Here is a 26919-nt window from a genome sequence, read left to right as displayed (position 1 = left end):
GGGAGTTTTGCCTAAGGTAGAGCTTGCAACATCAGGACCAGGAATTAGTGTAATGTGACCCACCATTTGTATTGCTTTGGGGTAAATTTAAGAGAGAAGATTTAACATTGTGTGTGTCATGCTGAGATATTGCAATATCTCGGATGGGTTATTAGGCACCAATCCAAGGGTTAAGTGCAGCAACCACATGAGATGTGGCTTTATCCTTACATGATCTATGCCCGTGTTCTGTTTTGCAGTCCCCTGAAATAGGTATTATCTCTAAAATAAAACAACACAATTATAAGACCTGATTGAAACCTATCCCAAGCTGTTAAATATAGTTTCAGTAGAAAACTTTGTGCATATATGTCATTTGAAATCTAGAAATCAATCCTTGTATGTGTGAACTCCCTGAAATTTTGAATCTGGATCCTAGTGTCCACCAGATAAATATTCACGACCTTTGGGAAAGTCTAGATAAGAATTTGCAGTTTAAGACCTTTTCTAATTTATATGCATATATCTTTTTGGGTTTTTATTTTGCATGCTGTTTTTGCTTGGCTTGCATTAAATAAAATGCTTCAATGGAGTGTGGTAGTCTAGCATTTGTTTTGCCTCAGGAGTAGATTGCCCCATCTTGCATATCTGGTCAAGTAAATTGCTCTCTTGCCTGCGTACTTCGATAATAGTACTGGGCTTTAGACCTTCCTGTACAACCCCCCAGTGAGCAGAACCACAAGGGGCTGGGCCTCTGTTATACTAACAGTCTTCTCTATTGTAATGGATGCATTCATCTCCTATTTACATAAATTAATAGTTAAAACTTGTTTGGTTGCTTAAGAAAACTCATTAAGCTTTCAGAGTAGCTGTATTATGAGCACTGTGGCAATCGCTCCCATTGACTTATCTCCTGCTGGTTCACTGGGAACCAGTCCATCTCAGGGTCAGGTCCCTAAGCTTCACTGCAGAATTAAACAAATAGCATTTAAAAGAAAATGCAAATAATCTGTTCAGTGCAAAATGCATGCTGGGGAACTTCCTTATGAAAAAGAAGTTGTGTCTAAGATTTTTAAAAATAAAATCATAGTTTTGTCTGAAAGGCTAATTTTCGCTCAGGAAATAGATCATATTTTTTATCCATTTTCTACTAGTCACTGGAGAATGTTTGACATTGTAAGAGAAAGGTCAGTTTGTATAACCTGAAGTGGGAGGGGAATGTTTAATGTGCTTGGCCAGATAATTTTTTGGGTTGTTATTATTAATTGAATGTTCTGCTTTGCCTTTTTAATTTATCATCTTCGGCATATATTTTTATTTTTCTTTATTTCCTATTTGTTTTTGTTTTTTCAATAGATTGGAGAAAGAGAGCATTCAGCAAAGCATTAGCAATGAAGCAAAGGCCCGAGCCCTTCAGGCCCAGCAAAGAGAGCAGGAGCTGACACAGAAGATGCAGCAAATGGAGGCCCAGCATGAGAAAACTGGTAGGTGGTAGGGAAAGATTAGAGCCTGGGCACTCACTCACAAGCCAGGCCCACGCCTTACTGTGAAATGACATCAGGAACACCTGTAACCTTTGGCTGGCCGAAGGGAGCAGATGCTAACTACACCGGAGATTCCGAATTACATATTAGTTAGCGTTTAAAAGAGAAAATGGAAAGTATTGCCCACTGTCTGTTGATTTCAGAGTGCTGCTCTCACATCTGTTGCACCATCTGGATTATGAGTTTATTTACCTGTGTTCAAGAAACGTAAAGCTGAGAGAGACCACAACAAAGTAGAAAAACAAAGGGCTTGTTTTTGGCTGGATTTTCAGGCACACATGTTATATAAAGAAAATAGCATCAGAAGCTCTGCGGGAAATGCTCTGAGCTTACAGTTAAAGTCTCCTGAATAGCATTGAACAGTTCCCACAGTACACACATTATAGCTACTCTAAAAGCTTAATGAGTTTGCTTCGGCATCCAAACTGGAGAAAAGCTTTAGCCATTAATCGGTTCTTAATTCACTGTCGCAGCTGGATGTAATTCACTGGCTCCAAATTGATATGTTCCTTTATTTAATCTTTGCAGCCTCAAACATTTTTAGCATTACCATGTGCCCCCCCCCAACACACACACCCTCAATCTAGAAGAAAGATGTTTAATCCTTTGCATACTTCAGGTTCTCATAATAGGAGATTTCATTGCATTGACTTAGCTGATCAATAACTTCTAACCTTTAATCTGGAAGTAAAATGGGTTTTCCAAACAAACAAAAAAAGCCTTTTGTTACTGTAAAGTACTGTGCCAACAACGTAAATAAAGGTACATATTATAAACAAGAAAAATAAATTTTTAGAGAGGAAATCTCTAACCCCTGAGCATGGAAAGAAGGAGGAGCTTCAGCTCTTACGGAACATGGTATATTCATATGTTTAATAAAACATCATTTTGACTCATCAGTCCTGCAATACCTTTAGAAAAATAACGTAGCCTGTATTAATTCTGAGCAGCGTCAGATAATACCTGAGGTAGCAGGCACGTTTACATCTGCCATCTGATTTTCTGCCTTTTTTGCAGCATTATCACAGTACTAGAGGACCTTTCTGTGTGTTCAGGGAATGCAAACAGCTACATTATGGCTGCTGTCTACACAGTGGGTAAAGAAAAGAAGCTCTCCGAATCATTTTTCTCTATTCTAGCCAGCACATCTGCATATGACCAAGTGTAATTTTGCACAAGAGATGTGTAATTTACCCTCGTGGAGCATAAATTGTCCCAGTATACAAAAATGAAACAACATTAAGGCTGAGTTTGTTTTTATGTATCTCTAGTAGGATTAGAAGGAGTTGAAAATGATAGTCATTTATTACGCACATAAAGAAACATTTGTGTATTATGACCCTACACACATACAAGGAATTTAGGTAACAGTGGTCTCTCTTTCTCTGATTTTAAAAGCAGAAATCAAGAAACATAATTTTGCAATATCTTCCTTTTGAAAGAATAAAGGTGCTTTATTTCTAGGTCACGAGTTTTGGTGCAGCCCAAACTGATAGCAATTGAAAAATAATTTATAAAATGGTTTCACAGCAACTATCAGTGGACAATAAGTCTATATCATATCATTAAAGAGCAAAAAATACATTAATCATAGTAAGCACAGGACCCAGTAAATAAAAGAACAGCTTTTTTAAGGAGAGAATGAAATGAGTCTACAGTGTGAGAGTTTGGGTTGCCAGTGTATCCTCTGCACTGGTTGAGCAAGCAAAAGGCTGCTAAGGCACCGCTTGCCAATTTTATTCCTCCCAGAAATGTCAATGAACTTCCACCTAAAAAGCAAACCCACCAGATTAGGTATGTAGTCTTTATGGTGATTCTTCTCATACAAGACCTGATTCCGTGTTAACGTCACTTTAATGCTTTAGGTTAGCTTATTCTGACATAGAGCCTTTATTTGGTGAATGACGGTGTCATAATTCCGTGTCCAAGTAGCTGAAGTTTAAAAAACATACTGAAACCAGAAGGATCTAGAGGGAAGAAATTAAGAATATATAAAATTGTTTCTAAATTACCTATAAATTTATATCATTGTAAAATAAATTTCTAGTTTTTTCATTTTATAATTTCTAGTAAATGAACTGGATTCCTTGCTGACCTCCCAGAATACATTCATAGCAAAACTAAAGGAAGAATGTTGTTTGTTGGCAAGAAAGTTGGAACAAATGTCAGAAAAATACAGGTTGGTATATTTTTCTTATTCTGTCCCTTTTATTATTAGGACAGGCTTCCTTATTTTTTAATTTGTATTTTAATATTTATTATTATTCATCTTGTGCCAGGTATTACACAACATCCCAATATAATATATGCCATTTAAGAAACATGGATGGATTTTCATCCAGAGTAATTCTAACTTTCTGCTTTTCAGATTACGTTTCCAGCTATTACTTCCAATTTCTTAGACAATTACAATGTAAAAATTGCATACTATTTTCTTCCTGATGTTCCTATTGTTAATATGAAGAGTGGAAAATTATTAACAGAGCTACAATTCAAGTTTATCTGAAATTACATGAAAAGTACTAAATATTTAAAGTTCTCAAAACTGTAGTCTGTTGGTTTAATTATTTACTTAAGACTCCATTCATAATTATCTCTGAAATAATTGTCGTCAAAATTGTTTCTCATTGAAGCTCTGATTCTGCTGCTGCTTGTTATGTGGTGCTCTTGTTAAAATCAATAGCGGGTCTAAATACAAAGCCATTCAAAATTCAGGAACAGAACAAAACCTGGAAGCAATAACTGGTTTAAATAAATACAAAAGTATGAAGGTATCTATTTAAAAGTTTTATAGGACAGGACTATCTCTTTAAAAAAAATTATGAATTTTATAGTAAATAATTTGATTTTACATTTTTAAGTGTGAAAATAGTCTCTGTCGAAACTTTCTGCAGGGTTCATGTTTGGAGTAGTAAACAGGACTTAAGTGGTGAGTTGGCATTCTGCAGCTTCTGTAGATTTCATGCAATGTGAATTTGGTAATTAAGGGTAGGATTCATCTCGCATGGCTTATGTGAAGTAAGGAAAACATTCAGCAAAGGTAAAATCGGTTTTCAAGATAGGATTTTCTTCTGCTGGGTGGATTTAATCATCCTGTTGAGTTAACATAACAGGCAACACACACTCAGGAGGAGAGCTCATTTATCCCAGTATCCTGTTTGCAGGAATGGTCAGAGAGGAATGATACAAGTAGATGACAGACAGATATATACACACACACATATATATATAAAAATATATATACATAAAAAAAAAAGACTTCCCACAGGTACTGCCTCCACTGCCCATCCTACTTTCCACTGAATATAAAGTGTTGACTAGCTGTTAAGTGGCTGAAGTTGGGAGATGAATTCCATCCAGAGTGTTTGGGGAAGAAACGAGAAACTTGAGGAAATGTAAGCGATCTTCCCTTGCAAGTGTTGTGTGATGGGTACTTGAGAGAAGCAAGCAGATTTTTTTCTTCTGAAAAAGCAGAGCTCCTCTGCTAAAGTAATAACAAATCTAAATAGATTCAAATTGTATTATTATTCCAGCAACAAAAATGCACACAGACTTTGTTGCGAGAGCTCACAGTCACAGGCTAGTAACTGTAAAAGGATGAAGGAAAGACAGAAAACATACTGTGAAAACACATTATTCTCTGAAAATAAATAGAAGAGATTGCCAAGCGTTTCTCCACCTAGCAGCATTAGCTGACTATGTCGAGAACCTGAAAAAGGGAACAGGAGCCCTCTTGGATCTCCGTAGAGTGGTATTTTGCACAAGAAACAGTATAGAAGAATGTATGAAAGCAGTTCTGAGAAGTGGCCCTGAAATAGCTTGAGCTTGCCTTCGTTGGAGCGGGAGCTGCTGCAGGCAGTAACAGGAACGGAGAAATAGGTAGGGACAAAGAAAGCATGTGAAAATGAGAACAGAAAGGTGGAACTGGAGGTGGTGGAAAATGGTAAACTAATAGATGGCTTCAAAAAGAGATGTGATCAGGACATCAGATGCAGAAAATTACTTCGGCAAAGTTTTAAATGCATCATCAGTATGTATCTTTCAGTTGTATCTCTCCAAAAGGCAATCTTCTTGCTCATTGTCACTGGATATAGTGTAAAACCACAATTCTGGTGCAGAATTTGTCTTCTGAAAAAAGTAATCATTTTTGAAAGATTTTATAACTCAGTTCTCGTGTACATTAATAAAAGCAGCATGAAAAAGATTTTTTCCCATGTTTTTTGGCCTTATCATGAACTGAATTTTGGACCTGGATGTGTATTTTCTTATTATACTTGTAGAATCTTTGTGTCTTAGTTTCCATGGGGTTAAGAAGTAACTGTATACTAGCAGTACCATTATTTAATTGGTAAAACACTCAAGCTTTTTTAATAACAAATACAAGAGTAAGTTTATGTAAAATTTTTAGGTTTTGATAGGAAGTGCCCATTTGTAATAAGAGGCATTTCAAATTTATCTGTGACAACTACATATCTGCATAATTTCAGTGGGATGCATCTGAATTGCACATGTATTTTAAATTTAATGCAAGTTTTCTGAGAAATCTAAACTGAAGTTTTCGTGTTCGTATGTAAGCTGGAACCATTTTTGTGAGCTAGCCCCTACACAGGATTAGAAAAGCTTCAGAAAGACAATGTCAGACAAATTATAAACCCCTCAAGCTGTGCAAAAAGAAGATAGTCTGTGAAGGTTTTTGTATGCATAGGCATGTTTAAAAATATAGTCCTTTGTTGATTTCTTCTCTGTTATTTTGTTCTTTTTTTTTTTTCTCTGATTGTCACTGTCTGAGTTTCTAGGTTGTAGATTAATGCTTAACACTACCCACTGTGTATTTGTGATTTGCGTTTTGTAATTAAGGGGAACAATGGGAGTCCATTGGGTCTCGTTATATATAATGGTTGGTTTAATTTGTTTCACTTCTATCTTGTTAATTGTAAATTGATCATTAAGATTTGAATTCTAATCTGTCACCAGGGTTGTGAGTATTGAAGCTAGAGCAATGATCCTGGTTTTAATCACTGATGATGAGAAACAAATTTTATAATTTTGGTACATATTGCAGTTCATATATTTTAACACTGTATTTTATGGTGTTATAAATATTGTTAAATGACTTTTAGTGTAGTTTTACTGTTTGGACTATAATGTATAAATTATATTACTGGTTTGGCAACAGTAAGCATCCAACTGTGAGAGTTTAATTGAAGTAAAGAACACACACCCGGCTGAACTATTTTTCTGCATGTTTGGTTGACTGCAGTCATTGTGCTCAATACCGGGAGTGAAATGTTTGTGAAGGTGGCCGTACGAAGATGTGAAACTGTCTGTCTGAAGGATCAGTCATTAAAATTATATGCAACAATTCTATGTCAGCAGAAAATATTTTAGAGCATGTATTTAATTGCTGTACAAGTAAACAATTGGTTTTGAGTAGGAAAAGGCAGTGCTTAAAACGCACTGCAGATGAGTTCAGATGAGTAAAGGCAGCATTGACACCTTAGTGTTCAAAAATCAGCTCATCCTGAAAATAGCTTGAGACCGACTTTGAATTGCGACTATTTAACATTTCCTGTTTCTTTGCCTCCAGTACTTGAATGCTTTGGAGGAACTTGGGTTTTGTTTGTTGTTTTTTTCCAAGGTTCTTTGGTAGACAAAGACTTACGTTTGTTTTCATATAGAAGTTGAGGCTTTCTTGGTAGTTGAATGGATTCAGAAGAATGGAGGGTTTTTTTTTTGGTTTTGTCCTCATCCTCCCCCCCCAGTCATCATCAATTATTTTTAATATAGTGACAAATAAATAGATTTTGGCAAAATCTACCCGTCTGCTTACAGACGTGTATTTTACATTTTCATTTTCATGTGATGATGTAGCTTTGCTCTATGCAGTTTTGAAGTAATATTGATTTCTTACAGATCTTTTGAGTCTATCAGATCTCAGGAGCACACACAGATACATTAAAATGACTGTATGACTTGTGGGGCCAGCCTGAGTTGGCAGAAGTGCAGAGTTCAGCTCAGATGGCCACACTCCAAATGTCTGCCCACTTCAGTTTCTTCTGATTCTATGATTCTATGATCAGCATGTTCGTCCTGCGCCCTTTGGTTGTTCTGGATCCATCAAACATACTGCTTAGTGCATAGATTTTTCTAAATTACCTCTGTCCCTGGCTATCTCAGAAGTTCAGGACTGTGTCCATTGCCATCTGCACCCCTCTCTCTTTCCCGTCCCTGCTGTGACAGCATGGGAGCAGCATTTATGGAGACCCGGTCCTGCCCCTGGCTGGGTGGAATAGCTACTCCTAGTATAAACGTGCTGTCATGTTCAGTACAGGTGTTCAGACTTACTATAATTACAGTGTTTTGTTTTGTTTTTTTTTAACTCAACAATTTTGAAGTTATTTAAATATAGAATCATAGAATTGCCTAGGTTGGAAGGCATTGATCCTTCTGATTGATTGAGTCCAACCATCAACCTAACACTGACAAAAGCCATCACTAAACCATATCTCTAAGCACTACGTCTACCTGTCTTTTAAATACCTCCAGGGATGGTGCCTCAGCCACTTCCCTGAGCAGCCTGTTCCAATGCTTGATAACCCTCTGTGTCAAAAATAACCCTTTCAGTGTAAAAATCACATAGAAACACATAGAATTAACTGTTCTGTCTTAATCTTTGGAAACTGAGGTGGGTGAGCGGTATAGTTAAATATGCAGAGGGAATCTTTGTCAGGTGATAACGAAGCCTCTTGCTGTGCAGTCTTGTATTGGGGCCAGTGTTGTCTCTTTAATGCCGACACACGTGAACCTTTTAACATTGACCTTAACAGGCATTCTGCCCTTCTATGTGTTGTCCTCCAAAATTTCAGTGTAATGAAGTACTTCAGTCTGGGTGGCCGAACTCTTAGATATTTACTTGGAAGGGACGTTGTATAAATAATACTTTCACTGGAATGAATTTATTAATTATTTTTTGTTGTTGCTGTGTTCAACTGTAATTACAAAAGAAGTTTTAGAAGAAAATGCAAGTAACGTGTTTCAAAGCATCAGGCATTTAGAGCTGTATTTTAGAGATTAGAGATCATGCTACTCATGTTTTCAATTAATTCAGTACTTTCATATGTTTCATTAATTGTAATTTTCAGTAGCATTTTGACTTTGGTTGATTTGAATCCCTTGATCCGTCCTTCCAGAAAGACTTCAGGCACCTTCAAATGTGCTGGAGATGCATAAGTCCCTTTAAAGCTTTGAGATTTTTATCACCTTGAAAGTTGTTTCTGCTGTTTCCATGAATGAGACAGCCACATATAAGTACAGAAAAAGAAGCAGGATCCTCCAGTTGGGAAACCCTACAAGCATGATGATTTACAGTATTCCCACGTGGCAAATGCTGTTGTTGCATTGCGCTGGCAAAAAAATGAATGCAATCTTGAGTTTAGTCCCTGTTACCACTTGGTTGGGCTTTGTTACGCCAGGTCTGTCGAGCTGCTCTGCAGTGGATCTTTGCTTTTATCCACTGGTTGTCTTTCTTACAGTACCAAGTATCAAGTACAGACTGCATTCATACTGTGTGATAACAATTGGTCCAACTGAGAATGCTTTGTAAATGCTGACATGACATTTAAGTTACTGGTGTTAAATGATTGGTTTAAAAATTTGACTTCAGTTACCTTCCTATAACATCCCACTGTTACATACCTGTCCAGGAAGCTCTTGTGCTTTTAAGTGTGATGTACAAATACATCAGCATGATTCTGATGTATTTGTCAGTGATGTTCCTTAATAGAGCTGTAACTCCCTCTCTAAATTCAATTACATACAGTCTTCTTCCAAAGTTTCCCTTGCTGAGTTCTTTTAAATTCACAGATGATATCACGTATTGTTCTCTATTTAAACATGAAAAGATTATGTTGTCATTTCCAGATTTGACTTGTCAGTGTAACAACATGTTTTTCAGGGAGGAGTATTCCTTCCCCCCCTGCACTTTGTTGTATTTTTCAGAATGTCAGTTGTTGTTGCATTCTGTAACAGCCAGGAAGGTAAAGTATCTTTCTGCTGTAATTGCAGCATATTTAAGTTTATGATTTAAAGATATATCTGAAGCTTTTTAACCTCAAGATCTGGAGTGTCAGATGCCATAAAACAAATTTGCTTTGCTTTTGATTCTTACTTTCTGATGGTATAGCAGATTCTGACACGTTCTCATTAACCTTTTCCAAAGAGTTAAACTGTACAAGTGCATAATGTATATTTTATCACAATTTAATCTGAGATCTTTTCCTGATATTAAGAAACAGCTCATGCCTGTTTCTCCATGGGCTGATGGTTAGAGATGTAGCAAGTAGCAGTCCCAGGTCATTCATGGATCTGGTGTCTCTGCTCAGCCGTGAAGAATAAGAATTACTTGAAGTGACTAATTTTCTTAAAGGCTGTGCCGAGTTTTATGTAGATTAGGGTGTGTCTGTATGATTTGTCCCTTGTTTCTTAAGGTTTTATTAATTTTCGCTTTTTTTTTAATCTGAGTAATGGTATTTTGGGCATATTAGGTTAATAAAGTTTCTAAAGCAGTGCCACTGTTGAGAGTTCAACCTGTACAACGCAGTAAAGGTTGAACAAGTTTTTAGTAGCTATTTTTTAAACTGGATGTTAGCTTTTACTAATAAAGAACTTAAAATGTCTTTTCAGAATGCTGTCCAAATTCTTGCTTAACAAGTATGAATTTACATTTATTGATCTTACTTAATATCAAATGACATGCCTGTTTAAAATAGGCTGAAATTAGCGTAGCCAACCTATAACTGAGTGATTGCCATTGGCATATTTACCAGATACCCTTCAGCATCGTCATCTTTTGTCTTAAGATTATATGAAACACTGTTTTGTTTCTGTAAGTTCTAGTAATAGCCTGTTTATGCATTACATATACATGTATGAAATTTTATAAATGCTGAAACCACATATTGATGGCACGCTGCAGGATGAAATCTGACAACATCCATCATCACTGTGTTTTACTTCTGTAGATCTGAAGTCAACCAGCTTAGTCAGGAAAAAGAGTATCTTCATGGCAGATTGGAGAAGATGCAGAAACGGAATGATGAATTGGACCAACAGTGTATCCAGCATGGGAGAATGCATGAGAGGATGAAGTCGAGGTAGGAGGTCCTGTTAATCTGTCAGTATGTGGTATGCTCTACTGTACCTGTTGTGTTGTGTAAACATAAAAATGACACTAGGTTGTTTGAAAGTAATATTCTTTCCTTATGAAAATGACCACCCCTTCCCCCTCCCCAAGTATTCTGTCAAGTTTTTTTATAACATCTTTTGCTTGTGCCATTTTGGATAAATAAAAGGAAAGCTTGAACAACATAATCTTCCAAAGAATTTAAGCCTAGTACATATGTGTGTGGGCTGCTTCGGCTGTTCTCTGCACTAACTTGGATGAATTGTCTTACCATATTAAAAAAAAGAAAGGGGGGGAAGGGGGGAGAGGAGGTTATTCAGTAATATGAATGTAGAGTACAGATGTGGATTCCATAATGCCATGTACTAGGTGTATTTTGGGGGTTTACAGTCTTACCTTTCACAGTAATATTTAACTTGTATAGACAGACAAATCCTACTGAAGATCTTAGTAATCAGAGAACTATTAACAGTTTCCAGGCACCATTAGCCTTTTCAGAGAAGCAGCATCTTCCTCAGGAAGAGCTGGGAGCAGCTACAGCAAGACTAGTATGGAATATTTCCACAGATACTAATTGACTGTTCTGGCAGGATTGTCCAGACTGATAATGCCTTGTGCTGTGATTTGGATTAGATGTCCTTAAAGATCACTGTGGAGACTCTTCTTTTTTGTACCAGAAAGTTCATCGAAGCTTTCTGGTTCTGTTTTCTGTTCCATGTTCAGTGTAACAGATACTGGAAAGAGCTTAGGCATGGTTGGGAAGGTAGAGGATAAAGTAGGAAGATGACTGAGGGAGATTAAAAATCAGTAGTGAAAGGCAAAATGCAGTTTAACTTCATTTGGACTAGGTAATCCTGGCTAGCCAAAATTCTGTTTGCTTTTTTGACTACTGAACCACCAGAGCTTGCATGTATTGAAGCCGCCAGTCTTGTATGCTTATTCTTTTTCAACTACTGATTTTTAATTTATTTTTTTTTGCTTTCTTTCTCTGTGTGTCCATATCATCTTGTTTCTTGCAGGCTTTCCATACGTTCTTTGCAGTCGTCCAGACCCGCTTCTTTCCTCTTCCTTTTAAGATTTCTGTCTGTACCTCATCCTGTTCTTCTGTAACCCAGGATTGTCATCATCTTTTATAGCTCAGAGAACAAAGAAATCCAAAATGCTATGACTGTGTCCCTAATCTATGTGACCACATAATCTTTCCATTCATCTCACCTCCCTTTTGGTTTCTTTACTCGTGGTGGATTCTTAGCATATGGGGGACATGCACTGAGGACTCAAGGTTACTTTCAGGGGGAAAAAAAGAATTAAATCTTTTTCTTTTTTTTTTTTTTTTTTCTTTCCCCTAGCTGTTCTTCTGTAGAATTATTAGGATCTAGTTGAATTTAAGACCGCTTTGTAAGATTTCAGGACAACCTTTCCTCTGCCAGAACCAAATAGATCTACTGGAAAATGCTGCTCATTCTCTGCTGCAGCAGCGATGATTATACACTGGAAAAGATTGAAAGCATTAATCCAGAACAGAAAAGTGGTTTGAAAGCAGAGTGGTCATGCTGCAGGCGGTGCCTTACCTTCTGCTGCTGTTTTGCTGACAACAATGAGAGAAAACAGGACAGTGATAACATTTGTCTTATTTAATATTTTAGAATATGTAAATATAGCAGAGATTGTGAGGTATTTGAATCATGAACAGTATAGTTGATCAGCATTTTAAGAGGGGTCTCTTTTAACATATTTTTAATGATGATCTTGCACTATATTTATTTAAAATCCAGGTAGTAACTTACAAAGCTGATATAATAAACTGCTTTAAAAATTCAGTGTAATCTATTTTTAGTTTCCATGTGAAAACTGTAGTAGATATTCAGTATCAGTTCCCAAGTGCTATAAGTTGGCTATGAAGTATTCAGATCTTAGTGAAGAAAAGCAGAAAGTATAACTACTACGACAAATAAATCTCCCAGTTCCTTATATTTATGTTGAATGAATTCCACCAAATGAAAATAGTGATTTTTCTCTTCCGATTTTGAAAACAGAGATCTGACAATACTATTTAGTAAAGGCAGAAGAACAAATAATAATAATAATGTGTTTTGCCGCAGATTTTCATCCATCAGTCAGATACTAATAATCACAACAAAATAATGTTAAGGATGATTACTTCTTAACACAATACGTTTCCCCTTTGTATGCAGCTACAAATAGCACTAGTCTTTTTGCAACACAATCCTGCAAAGTGGGTTCCTACCTAACTTTCTCTCTGTTGTTATTCCGGTTCTCTTTAGAAACTTTCTTGTACCAAATTAATTTTGACTTAACTTGGGACCTAACATGTGCATTTGAATAATAAGGAATTGTGACATTTGTTTAAGAAGAAATCCCTGTCACTACTTGTGTTCTTCTAGGAGAATATGGCAGGCCCTGTTGTAACTGTTTTGTGGAAGGGGCAAGATCTAATTGATCAATCGGAATTTCTTTTAGAGCAACAATGTTTGGGTGATTGTGATAGTGGCATTCCTGAAAGTGAACAACAACTCTTTCTTTGCCATTCCCATCCTTATGTCTGAATGTGCTGCGTATGACTATAATCTGAAATAACATAAAGCAGGTTTTTTAAAAAAGATGACTTTAAATTGCTATGGTTAAAGATTATTTTAAATCAGTCTTTTCAATGCCATGCAAATATCCACCTCTTTCAGCGTGTTTTTGCTCAGTGAAATATGGCATTAAAAGAAGTAGGTTTCCATCTAAATGATATAGTTGATGTACGCTGTTGGGGCAGACTTGGATTAAAAGATATATGGTCTGCAGGACTAGGGTGACACATTAAAACTGCCGTAGAGCTTATGAAGAGATGTTCATTTAATGTTTTTAATCTAGTAACCCTGTGGCTCTTTGTTTTGAATACATATATGATTTTTTTTACATTAGCTTGTTCTTGTTTTGATGTTTTTTGCAGTTATGTACTTTTCAGTACATACTTTTCAGTACAGTACACTGTCAAAACACAGACAGTGTTTTGTTTAGCTAGGTAGATTATCTCAAAAGTATTAATTAACATGACAGAGGGTCACTGGTGTGCGTGCCACTGAAAGGGAGCTGGTCAGCATGTGTGACTTTATGGATCTGAATCTTGGAGAAACAAATTATTTTCTGCTATGTGGCAAAGAGCACATTGGTATAAATTTTCAACCTGAAAGAAAAGGTTATTATTAAATTCTTCAAATTCCATTCTGTAGTTCTGTGTTCATAGTAGAAATTAGCAGGTAGCAGAAAGTACAGAATTTCTTATAAGGTAGCTATAAAGATAGAAAGCTAGCCAAGAATAAAAAGAATATTTAGCAAAAATAAAAGGTTTAACTACCCTTCTGTTTTCCTTCTATGCTCCGTTCCACCAAAAATAAGTAGATTCCAGAGTAAGGAAAATCCAAAACCAAATTAATTGAGTAACTGTATGCATAATGTTGGTTCATTCTCTCCTTTATCCGTTTTCCCACCAAATTCCAAGCCATGCGTTTTCACCTCTGTAACTAGACCAGTTCTGTAAATGCAGATCCACTTTCTCACAAGCTCTTCTGGTTTGGGGAGCAAGAAGAAAAAGACAAGAATCTGCCTAGATCTATTATTGATGGAACATACTTATTAAAAAGCAATATTTGCCAAGCTGCCGTGGGTCAGGGTTTCATCAGGCTATTTAAGCTTTCACTGACCTTAGTTAACAACTCTTGTAGGTACAAGGTTCAGTTATGGTTTTGCTGTTCTGCATCTATTCTTCTTCTCATAAAGCAAGCATTTGATTCTAAGCCATCTATTTAGAGAATTTTTTCTGTGGACAGCCAGTGTCTAAAATGGGAAGCATTTAATTTAATATATCTAGCTCTTTTCTGTGTACATTTCCTGATGATGTGTGGAAATACAGCAAATATGGAGTAGTGTCTTCAAGCAGGAGAAGAAAATCCTAGGCAATTGCTTTCTGTTTTTCAAGATGAGCCAGCCATGCCTTTACATTTTATCAAGCAGCAAAAAAGAGCATATGGACAGTAGTTTGTATGAAGTATGAGGCTCTTACAAAATCTTTTCAATAAAACATCAATTTAGAAGCTTCTAATGAGTTTTTTCCAAATATGTTTCCAGTATATGGGATCTGGGGCTATGAATTTTCTCTAAAACTTCAGTTTTGGTGATTACAGTTGGTATTACTGTTATTTTTGCTGTAATGTGTGTGATCACTGTCTAATCTGTGTAACGTTAATAACACGTTTTATGCAAATTTTTATGGGGCTTTTTATTGTGGTAGCTTTTTGGGGGTGACAGTGTTGCGTGTATTTTGACTGTATTTTTGGGAGCTAAAGTTAAAAAGAAGAGCCTACAGGACTGGCAGTTTGGGGCAGATGTGTGTCTATTCCTCAGGCATCAGTGGTTGTAAGTTAACTATAAAAATGTTACAACCATCTGTGTAACAAGACGGCAGAGATCTGCTCTTGCCTGTTACTATAAATAAGAAGGAGATTTGTTTGACTTCATAGACATTGGATTTATAAAGACTATATGTGTCAAATCGTAACTACGTGCCATGTTGCTGAGATGTGTCTGCAGCCAACTACCTGGGGTGTCTTCCCCTTCAGACATTCTAGTGTAGTGCAGCAACTGTGCAGAAATGTCTGTATAGCACAACATGTGACAAATTATATTTGTTTTCTACCTATGGGGAAATGTATGATTCTTACGGATAAGCTTATCTGGAAGAGTAGCTAAAATGGATTCTTAAATGGACCACTCAAGGAGTTAGAGAGAAAATGTGATATTCAGTTAGACAATGGTTTTAAAGGTTTTTCCCACCATTAAATTTCTTTTTGTTGTTGGTATGAAGTGATAGTGTATGAGAGATCATGTATGCATGAGGCAACACATATATATGAAAACTGAGACGTGTATAATGAGAATATACCAGCAGTTTCAAGCAACTGATACAAAAAAATCACAATAGCTGGTTTGCTGTCACTATTACACTTATGAATAGAGATTTTGGATTTCTTTGGCAAATCTCCAGCAAAGTATTAAAATTATTCCTTGATAACTGGAGCAATCAAGTTGCATTTAAAATTTTCTGCCTAAAGTTCTTGTACATTTTGTGTGTGTGTCTGTGTTTTCAAGAAATAGTGATGGGTGGAAGAACTCAGTTTTGATCATTGCCTAAAAGACTTTTTTTTTTTTTTCAGTCCAGTTCATTCTTTGTTGAATAGATTGTCTCCCCTATTTTTATTTTGCTGATACGTTAGTATTTTTTTAAGTAACATTGAGGCAATTTTTATTATCTTTTTACTAGATGAATCATCTCTTTTGAAATGCAATTATAGAATAAAAATGCACTTCATTGTGGCTTTTTAGTTTAAAATGCATTAATTTTTATATTTAAAATAGAGATTAACATAGGTAGTGTCCATAACGTCTTTGATATTACAGTTGCCTCAATGTTTAAAGAGCAGTATGCTCCACTTTTTCCTGAGCATCGTGATTCATACCCACATATCTTTGGTGTGTCTCCAGTAACAACTGGAGACAGACTTGTTTGTATAGCCTTTCATGGAAGGAGTTTGGAGAAAGGTTTGTGGTCACTCTGTCCAGCATTGTGGTGCAACCAGAAAAACTCTCAGCTCTGTCCAGAATTTGGGGTTATCACTATTACTTAATTTTACTTGAATATTACATAATAGACTCACATTTTAGGTTTAGAAATGTATACTCCAGAGAAGTACTATTAGAAAATAATCGACAGATGATACGTATACACATGCACACATATACACATATATGTTGCAAATCCTGTCGGAGTCTGAAAGTGTATTTGGTTTTTGTTTAATGTTTGGGTGTTTGCACACAGTTCTCATGGTCTGGAATAGAAACTCGATGTTCAAATTCTCTCCCTCCCTCTTCCTCTCCAGGTCTTATATTTGTCGTCTTTTCCACCCTCTTGCTTTAAATACATGTCTATATGTAGTGTTTATATAAATGTATATATTGTTTATGCTTTTATATGTATAATATTCCTATTCTAAATAGTTATTAAGTTATATAAGATTATATAAGCCACCAAATACTGCTTTTAAAGATTTATTCCCCAGCTATTTGAACAGTAGACACATAAAGCAAAAGATGATGTTAGTTGTTAGAAAACCTGAAAACGTATACCAAGAGTGAAATACATGGTCTTCAGAAAATGCTGCAAAATAGTAAGCAAATAAGTTGTTAGCCTTCTTAAGAAGCAAATGACAAGCAGAGAGAAATATCACATGCAATTTTCAGAAAGATGTTTAGGGAACTTAACGTTCCATAAGATGTATTCTAGGGCACTGAGTACGGTGTACCTTCACTGCAGTTGTCACTAAATGTGTGTGTGTGTGTGTGTGTATGTAAAATATATATATATACTTATATATATATAGGTTTTTTATATATATATATACACACATACTTTTATATATATATAGCTTTTATAGATAGGTAGATTCCTTTGAGAATGTATTGAGCTCCTTTGTAAAAGCCATTAGGCGTCATTGCTCCAATTTGGACAACTGTTTCCAGCAACATTGATCTTCTAGTTGGGATCCTTCTTATTTTTGGTCTGATTGTATTTGTGTTTGGCTTGTACCTACTTATCCTTCAGCCAAAATTGGAATAAGTAGTTCTTTTGTTCTGCTTTTATTTTATCTGCACTGATAATGCAGATAATTATAGACAGTGGTTGTATCTATTCAGTCCTACTTCTGATTAATCAAGTGAAGCCTTGCTCTTTTGTTCTTCTTTTTGCAATAAGCTCTGCGTCACCCTCAGTATTTTGATTGTTGATCTTTTTTGAATATGGGCAATCGGAACTGTCTACAGGGTGTTGGATGAGGGCATTTGAATATCTCAGATGGTGGAATTAATGTATTTACTGGAAATTTCTAACTGATGGATCCTACCATCACGTTTGCCTTTTTGACAGCTGCATAATATTGGCAGCTGATAATCCTTCTGTATCCAAGAAGTGCATCCAGGACCTCTTCCTCCCAAGTAAATTCAAGTTGTTAGCAGAGTCTTTTCCTATGAACGGAGAATGCATTAAGTCCCTTGTGTAAGATTTTGTACAATAAAATTTCATCCCATTTCTGCCGTTCCAATCTTCTGAGTCATCTGTTTCTTTCTGTGCGGTATTCCAGACCTTCTCTAAGCTGATAACATCTCTTAAATTTATCAGCCCACTCCCACTTTTTGTGCTGAGTCATAATTCAAAATATTCAAAAATCTGTTTAAACTTGAAGAAATCACCTTATAATTTTTCATCACCTTCAATTTTTCCTGTCGTCTGTGCTCTTCATTTTAGTCAGTTACTTATCAACAACAGCGTAGTTAACAATTGCTGATGGGCCATGATATTTCATGTTTTGCTGAAGTTAACATAGGTACGGTTTATTGCATTTCCTTTATCAAAAAATCAGCTGTCAAAGAATTTAGGATTGATGTGACAGAATCTGCCTGGTCTAACTTATGTTTCAGTTTCTTGTGTTTTCCGTTTACCTTCACGTCCTTATATATTCTTTTTCCTTCAAAATTTGTAGGCTTTCCATGCATTTGAAGTCATGTTAATGGGCTGGTAATTATCTGAATTACCTTCTTTCAGGATTAATTAGTGCTGCGTCTTTTTCAATTGCTTAACAATGTAAATGTGGGGAGGAAGGTGTGGCGGGGAAGACGACGATGTCTGTGTTCACTTTGCACATCAAGACAGCTGGCCACCACAATTTCAGAGTTTTAGAAACTGGAGAATAATATCTGGGAAAGGGATACCATAAACTTGGGGGATAGTTGATGCCACAAAGAAAAGCTAGGTGGAAAAATAGCCGGGTTTGCTTGCTTCTGTGTTGGACAGCTATCAACACTCTGACTAACACCCCCTCTCCTAAGAGGCTGGTAATTGTCCATTCCTGAGAATATTTTCTACTCTACTGCTTTGATGTACTCTGTCTTCTCCAAAACAGACGCGAGGATAGTTCCTATTCGTGCCATCAACTTCTGGGAGTCAAAGCCTTCAGCTCACTAATGGTAAGCTTGTGTTCTTGTCTACCGGGAATGTAAAAAGCCCTGAAATATGTGTGACATAAAACAGCACAACATAAGGTTCCAGGCTGTTCTTGTTACTTTCTGTTGTCAGCACAGTTGTTGGTTTTCAAATTTAAATGTTAATTTAGCATTAACGAAGAATTCTTGATTCTCTCCTCCAAAATGGAGGTGGATAAAGGTGATGTCTTTGACAGCTCAGCTCAAACTCTCCTTGATATGGCAAGATCTAGAAATGGTTGGCTCTATGCAGATCATCAGTGATGCTGAAAAAGATGTGCATCGTGGGAGAGAAGTGTACCCATGGTTTTCCAGTGAAACCCCATTTTATTCTCCTATGTTTGCTACAAACCTGCAACTGTTTTAATTTTGGTTTGGGCTTGCTTCTGGTGGCAGTATGTGATCCTTCTTGTCTTAATCCACCAGTTACCTCTTAACCACTACCATATCTTCTACTTTGAAACACTTTGCCTTCAGTGCCTGATAATATCACCACTGGTCTGTGGTAGTAGTCACGAACCACTCTGCCTCACCCCGTTCCCCAGAGATGTGAAATAAAAAGGGAGCAGGCTGGATCAAAGTGCTCCTTTGCTGGCAGGTTCGTAAAAACATAGTTGTTTAATGGCAAGAAATAGCACCAAAAAGCATGTCACAGCTCATTGAAGTTATCTGCTAAATGGTATGCAGAGTTACAGAATAAATGTTTTTAACCAGGATAATAGCCTTTCCGAGGTAGTATAAACTCTGGAGGACAACCCTCCCCATGTTTCTTCTAGAAGTATATGCCATTTAACAATCCTTAGCAAGTCTTGAGTGTTTAGACCACCTAAAAAATTAAATTATTAAAATCCCTGACTGTTATACTCACCTTGTTTTCTTTCTTCCATATTGTGTTGCATCTGCATTTTTAAAGTTCATTTTTCTGTATGGTATTTCTGTGATATCTTTGTGATGTGTCAGAACATTAAAAAAAATATGTTTTCAAATAGCCACTGTGAGACTAACACTATGCAGTAATTCAGCAGCAAATATCTAGTTGGGATATTTAACAGTAATTGGGATCTTCCTATTGGGCCTTAAGTGAACTCACAATAATAGTAAAATCTGACTATTAACCCATTTGGCAAACTACTTTAAGCAGTAGCAAATTTCCTTCCGGTTTTGATCTCTGTGTATAACTCTGAGATTTTCAGACTAAGGCTATTTAAAACCCTCCATTCCCATATAGTGGGGAACTGAAAACGAAGACAGATGAATAACATTTAAGCAGCTTTGCAAGTGTGTCATGAAAATTTACCAGCTCTGTAACAAAAATCTATGCACCTGCCTGCTTTCAAGGTTATCGTTGTAAGAGAAGGAGACCCAAAACTAATGACAATTTATGTTCTTAATAGAATGAGAGTAGATTTTTGCAAGGCAATTGCAAGGCAGCCTTTTCACGATGACTTCAGTATTTTGATTGCTTCTGCAGGGTCCAGTCCTGCTCCTATGGAAGCTGTGGATGCTCTCATTTTCCATGTATAAGTCTAACCTGCTTTTAAATCTTTGAGTGTTTAGCCTTGATGTGTCTTGTGGCAGTAGTTCCATAACTAATGTTGCACTTAGGTGTTTTGGGTTTTTTTCCCCCTTCATGATTTTTGGTTTGCATCTTTCAAATTAATTGGAAGTGCTGTTGTTTCTGCGTTATGAGACTGAAGACTTATTTTTGCACTGGTTTTGTTCTCTAAAACAAAGATATAATCTTATTTTGCCTATTTCTTGTCTGACTTAAACTGTCATTCTTTTCTGTAGCTCCAGTCGAATTCATTATCAGTTTCTGAGTGCACTCCAAAAAAAATGCCATCCCAAAAAATTAAATACTAAAAAGTAGTTGTGTTTATTGTGCTTTGTGATAGTGCTAATCGGTGGTAGCCTAATAGTAACAGGCATTGTGCTAGTTTCTGGAAATACTCTCTTAAATGTGTTATCCCTCAGCTACTAATCACAGAAGTTGTAGTGAAATAGATATTATGGAAGTGGCTATAAGGAAGGACAGTATGATAAGAGCTACTTAGCATCTACATTTCTAGTGTACTCAGGACAGCCTCATGTGTGGGCTCCTCGGTTTGGTTCTGAAATAAAGTAGTGACGATGGAAAATATGAAAGAAATGGAAAAGGGTAATAGATTATTCTGTGTTTGTTTGACTGGTGCTTTGTGAACAGTAAATTCATATATGGAGGGAAAGAAAGAGGAAATGAGGTTAATTTTTTTAAAAAAAATTTCTTTTTAACCTCAGAGAGCCAGATTCCACCTTTAGTTATATGTATGGAAATACATCCTTGTCCCAAATATATCTCATTACCTGGGACCTGATCCTGAACAGTCTTTAGAATTTTGGTTTGATTCAAGTCAAGGTTGCTAAATACTTCCAGGTCTCCGTTTTCAAAAGACTGTCTCAGTGGCATGGCTGAAATTACAGTAAACTTTTCTCAGCTTATGTAAAGCGGTGTAATCTTTTTGAGTGCTACACTAGCACTTCCCACACTCCCAGGGATTTAGCCTTAGTTTTAGCTATGTGACTTGCATGTAGTCATAAACAACTTTCAGGTTTTTGGGTTGTTTTTCTTTTTTTTTTTTTTCCCCTTTGCTTGGAGCACTTGAGTGGCTGACCTTTTATATATATTTAAAAAAAAAGTGTGTGTGTATATATGCATATGTATACACACACACACACACACAGAGTTTCAGAACTTAAAAAAAAGCTCATCTGTAAATTGACACCAAGCACGGACAATTGCACAGCAAAAATGTTTGGAAGCATGTGACTTAAAAGCACTTTGACTTTAACTTTTACCATCATGAAGGTTGTTGTCATCTGCTGTGCCTTATCACGCATGTTTAGATGATGCAAATACTTGTGCTTCCCAAATCAGTTTTATGAATAAAATGCACAAACAATCTGAGCAGAGGCTTATGCATCCTTGGGAAAAGGCTTTCATAGGCTGGGCATAAGTGGAATTTCTTCATTGACGTTCTGTAATGTTTAACCCACGTCAATTAAATCCACAGGAAACGTGTCTAACACTTTGTCCTTTTTGAATTTCCATTTTTAATAGCAAGACGACACTCCAGGCAGTGCATTTCTGGGGATTATTGCATTTCTCGGGTGGCTGAAGTCACTCACCCTTCAGCCTTGTGCCTCGCAACACACCCGAGGCGAGCAATAATCCCCAGCAAGGCACTGCCTGTCTTATCTTATTGCTTAATTATTATACCTATTTAATGCTGCTTAGAACATTGTCAGCTGTTGAGAAAAGGTAATTATCACTAGTCAAATGAAAAACACTTTTTGGCTGCCTTACGGATACACATTTTACTGGTACCTTGATACATAATGAAGCCTGATAGCAAAACTTTTGCTTGTCTCTTCTTCAAGCCACAGCTGTTTCCCTGCTAAATTCATCCCATCTGTCTCCCCTTCCGTAAGGCTGTAGGCAGTATAGCATAAGTACAGAAGCAGTTCAGTGCTATTTTGGATAAACATAGCTGAAATTTGAATCTTTGCCATTTGCAATGCACACATTTTGTTTTACTGCTGTAAAGAGAGCTGTCAAAATAAAAACTACATGGATAATTTACTGAAATACAGTCAAATAAAGAGATGATCAAAGGGGAAAAATGAAGATATAATATAGGGTCACTCTGACTTTCATGATGTATTCTGAACAATGTAATTGTTGACCTTTTAACATTGCTGGGTTCAGAGAAATTGGTAGTGAATAAGAAAAGTAGAAGCCACTGAATTAGAATATAGCATGAAGAAGTTTAGACTTCATGTGACAAAGGTTGATTGTTGCAGGCAATTATTTGTGATAGTGCCCTGTTGAGATATCTCACCAAGGTATAGTTCTTTGATTGTTTTGTAAGGAGTATATATTGTGTAAGGTAATACAGCTTGGAAATTAAAACCAACGTTTCTGTGTGTGACACTTTGTCTCCGAAAATGGAAGGACACCATAAGGATCACTGTGAGGCAATGATCATCTACACCTTCCTTTACTCTTTGTAGTTTTAGCTGACATGGAAAAATATATATTAAAGCTGAATACAGTCATCTTCGTTGAGTTTGTTGTTCTAAATTGGATTGGTGGTTAGCTACCCAAGGCTTGTGTTTGAAATTCTAGGTTTCTGGAACAAAAGATCCAAATCCCAGTAAGGTCTGTTTGATAGTTCACCTTTGCCACTTGAATAAATTGAGTACTGTGCGATATACAATATTTGAGATTCTTTCAGACAAAATTCTTTTTAAAAAGATCCTCTGTTATGAGGAAGTGTTGGAAATCCTGTGGCGCCTCTTGTAAGGGAAGGGTTTTGACCACTACATCTTGGATATGTTTTCCTTTCACTGCTCTGTTGTGTTCTCTGTGGCCCATCTCAGAGAAGACTGTATTTCATCAGCACTGTGGCTGTATGGCTGGTAAATGCTTATGAGTCTTTTTAGGAGAAACCTTGGAAGCTTTTTCTAGTTTAACCCTGATGTCTATTTGGGATAGTTCCATGTTCTGTGAAAGTTAATTCTTGAAGTCTAGTGCTTCCAAATTTATATTGTGTTAGGTAACGGTGAACAAAGCCATGTTTGTCCTAACCTCAAAGATGCTCTTATTGACAAAGAAAGAAATAGGTGAAGAGAATAATGTTAGTGGACGATGAAATTATCTCAATATGAAATTAATCTAAGTTACAAACAGAAAGTTCCTTTGTGAAAAAGCACTTTGTGGAGTTCACTACTACTGAAATACTGATTTCGGTGCTCTGTATTGAGGTAGAGACAGGGAAAAAAGGATGTTAAGTCATTAGCTGCTTCAGTATTTACAGGATTGTTTTCAAGCTGTATCAAAAGAAACAAAGCCTTTTGTAATATTACTAAGAAAGGTACTGCTACATGAAAAGCTTATACAGTGATTTTCATGTAAATATATGTAAAATCAATACTCTGCAGCAAGAACCAAGACTGCATTATTCCTTCACATTTACAGAAATGTTAGAATTTCTCTTTCTATAGACACTAAATTGAAATATATTCAAAGGTTGTGAAATATTATTTTTAGTTTGGTTTAGTAATGTAATAAGGATGTTATAATCTGGGAGACTGTATGATGGTATTTAGTCCTCCTGTAACTAATCCAGGAGCTGGTAACACAGCTACAGCACTGGAATTAGTACTCGCATGTTTCAGTTTAAACGAAGAAAGACTCCACTAGTTTTAAAGGAAGCTCAATTCTTCAAGGACTTCACCATATGTAAAAGCATCTCCCCCTCTGCCTCCCTTCGGGCTTGACTGAAAGAGTAGTTGTATAAACTTGTCTGAACACTTAGTAGGTCACCGAAATATTGCAGTAAACATCCAGGTACTAGGGCCATCTTGGAACAGTTGCTTTTATGGTAAATATATTGTGATACTCTTGAAAGTCTTACTAAGATCTGAGCTTACCGTTTAAAAATAGTGCCTATGGCTTGGCCGTCCACTTTTGTTTAGACCTGCATAAATTGCTTGCAGTAAAAGGAGAATGTTTAACATGTGAGGAAACATGTGCATGTACCAACTTAATGTTTCAAGAAACTTAATAAGATTTTTTTTTTATTTTCTCCTCTTCAAAATGAGAGATTTACTTTTGTGCTGTGTTACATATTGGAAATGGTTAGCCTCTGTTAGAATCATTTAGGTAGCTGCTTAAGTTCATGTGGGAGGCCTGGACCTTCATGTGTAACAAATTTGACAGATCCACTGCGTTTTTTCCGAACATTATTCCAAAGCTGTAAATATCTAAAGAAATCTCAATTTTTACTTCCAAAGCTGTAAATATCTAAAGAAAACTCAATTTTTACAACGGGTTTTACTCTCTTACAGGCTTTGTGCAAATGAGAATTAGGGATAGAAGAATGGACAAGATCAAGAGCAAAACAAGTTATAATGGTTTCCCATGTACAAAGTATTGAGCAAGCTGTCAATCTTACGCTATTCACATATTTATTACACTTTATTTTTGCAGTCCGAAGTGCCGTACCATAAGTATGTGCATTTGTTGATGATGTGATCAAAAATCCAAGATCATGTGAATTCCAGGTGATCCTTCACCTACAGTGTTGAGTATGCTTCAACTGGTGGGATTGTTTGTGGTGATCTGGGTCTAATAAGGAGACTTCCTTTCGTCAAATCTAGCACTTCAAATACTCATCTGTTTTTGTCTGGCCATCATCTTTTTACTTACATCCAGGATTTTTTTTTTTTCTGCCTGGGTTTTTTTAGATCAGACAGAAGACCCTATATTCCCACCCTTTCCTTCTGCAGGTTAGTGTAAAGACAAAAGGAAAAGAAGGAATGGGTCAGAGGGGATCACATACTGCCAGACCAAAAAACCCATTCAGTATGGAATTGGAAGTATAGAAGAAGAAAAACACTGTAAAGACAGAAGAAGAAAAACACATCTTACAGTGATGATTTCTGTTGTTTGCCCTTTACTTTTTCATGCTTTTCTTGGTTTAAGGAAAGTTTAGGTACTCCATCTCTACACGTGGAAGAAGTGTGTCCTGATAAAAATGTTCTGAAGATTTCTGGATCTTCTGAAATAAATACATAAATTTGGACTGTACACAGTGAACAAAAACCTCTGAGGAGACAGGGATTTTTTTATGCAAAAGCAGAGGTAAAATTTATTTTGGTAAAAGCACAACTGATTATAGAGTCCTGATAGTTAAATTCATTAGCAGAGCTCCCAGTTCCACTTCTGTTAAAGCAGCGTTGCAAGACAAATGAGTGATCCCTCCCGTGCTACTTTCTTTCCTTTTCATAATCAGTGGAACTTTGGTTGCTGGAAATGTCTGAATTTGTTCGGTCCCTTAAACACAACAAATAACTGTAGAGCAGAATTGAAAATGAGGGTTACCTGAGATGTTAGTGTTACTTCTGTGAAAATATCATCTTAAAAATTTTATTCCACTAAAATTTGTTCTCTCCTATTAAGCTAATTTCTGTTCATATTTTCAAATAGCACACTTGGGGATTCTTGCCTTTGTAATCTTTAGGGGTAGGAATTTTTTCCTAATATTTCAGTGACTTTGTGCATCAGGTTGGAGGGTAATGTTAGTCAGTAATGTTTACTTCAACAAATGTAAATTCAAATTAAATCTATTATTTAAATAGCATAATGGAAACACATGGTGCTTTGTAGTCATGTAATTAAAGAAGATCTGTGCCTCCAGGAGTTTATGATCTAAAGATCAAAACCAGTTCCACATGCAACAGACCTCTTCTAAATATCAGTGTACAATTTGGGGATTTTGTCTTGCATTTCCTTCAGCATAAATTTTCTTGAAATCTCTTGAGCAGGGATTTCACCCAGGCCAGTGCAGTATTGTTTGGGATGTAATGCGTAAGTGTTGTACTTGATGCTTTGTGCCCGGACAGTTGATGCTTAGCCCAGAAAAGCTTGGTGTTTTGATGTCAAGATTTATACCTTGCTTATTTAAAAGTGAGACGGTGAGGGGAGGAAAAAATCAAATTCTTACCTTTAGCAAGGAGTCTGACTAGCCATGCTTTTTTTTTCCAGTTGTGAAAGTAATTTTGTGCAAAATTGCATTTGAGTTAAATTATTCACTCGTCCTGGGGCAATAGCCTGTGTTCACTTTCCAGCTGAGCCAACTAAAAATGTGGGAAACAGACCAGCCTAATATTCCATTGTTGCCTTATATAATGTGGTGTTTTGGAAATGATGATGAAGGCAACCTGGATATTTCATGGATGAAATAGTAGATTCATAAACTGAAAGCTTTGCTTGCTATTTGTAATGGTGTTTTCTCCCTTCCTTTCAAAACTCTGTGCTCACAAATCAGAGATGTTCCTTTTATTTAAAAAAGAAAAGAGGAGGACAAAGAAAAAGAAAAAAAAATGAGGCCTGTTCATCCTTTGAAGAAATCTTTGCCTGCATTGCTGGCTGGGTTCCCTCAAAAGCTCTGGACTCCTTCAAAACTTGGAAACAAGTTCAGACCCCAACTAGGGAAGGTAGTGTACTTTGTTTAGTGTACTTTAAGTCTTAATTTTCTCCCCACAATATGTTACAAAAGAGTCTGGGTGTAAACA

At 36.4% G+C, this 26919-nt stretch overlaps 1 protein-coding gene across 7 annotated transcripts in view; it reads left to right on the top strand.

Annotated features, from left to right (window-relative positions):
• Positions 1–26919, top strand: part of SDCCAG8 (SHH signaling and ciliogenesis regulator SDCCAG8) — a 114347-nt gene that overhangs the window by 62723 nt on the left and 24705 nt on the right. For 5 of the 7 annotated variants that reach the window (XM_054194065.1, XM_054194070.1, XM_054194063.1 and 2 more), the window contains exons 14-16: positions 1336–1463; positions 3594–3702; positions 10544–10675. In XM_054194065.1, the coding sequence (XP_054050040.1) occupies positions 1336–1463; positions 3594–3702; positions 10544–10675 (369 nt within the window). Of the gene's footprint in view, positions 1–1335; positions 1464–3593; positions 3703–10543; positions 10676–11723; positions 14755–18722; positions 18787–26919 lie in introns of those variants that run through there. The other 2 variants (XM_054194067.1, XM_054194066.1) reach the window with 2 other exon arrangements.

Source organism: Rissa tridactyla, chromosome 3 (genome assembly GCF_028500815.1).
Source record: "Rissa tridactyla isolate bRisTri1 chromosome 3, bRisTri1.patW.cur.20221130, whole genome shotgun sequence".
Taxonomy (NCBI): Eukaryota; Metazoa; Chordata; class Aves; order Charadriiformes; family Laridae; genus Rissa; species Rissa tridactyla.
This window is presented reverse-complemented; position numbering and strand designations above follow the sequence as displayed.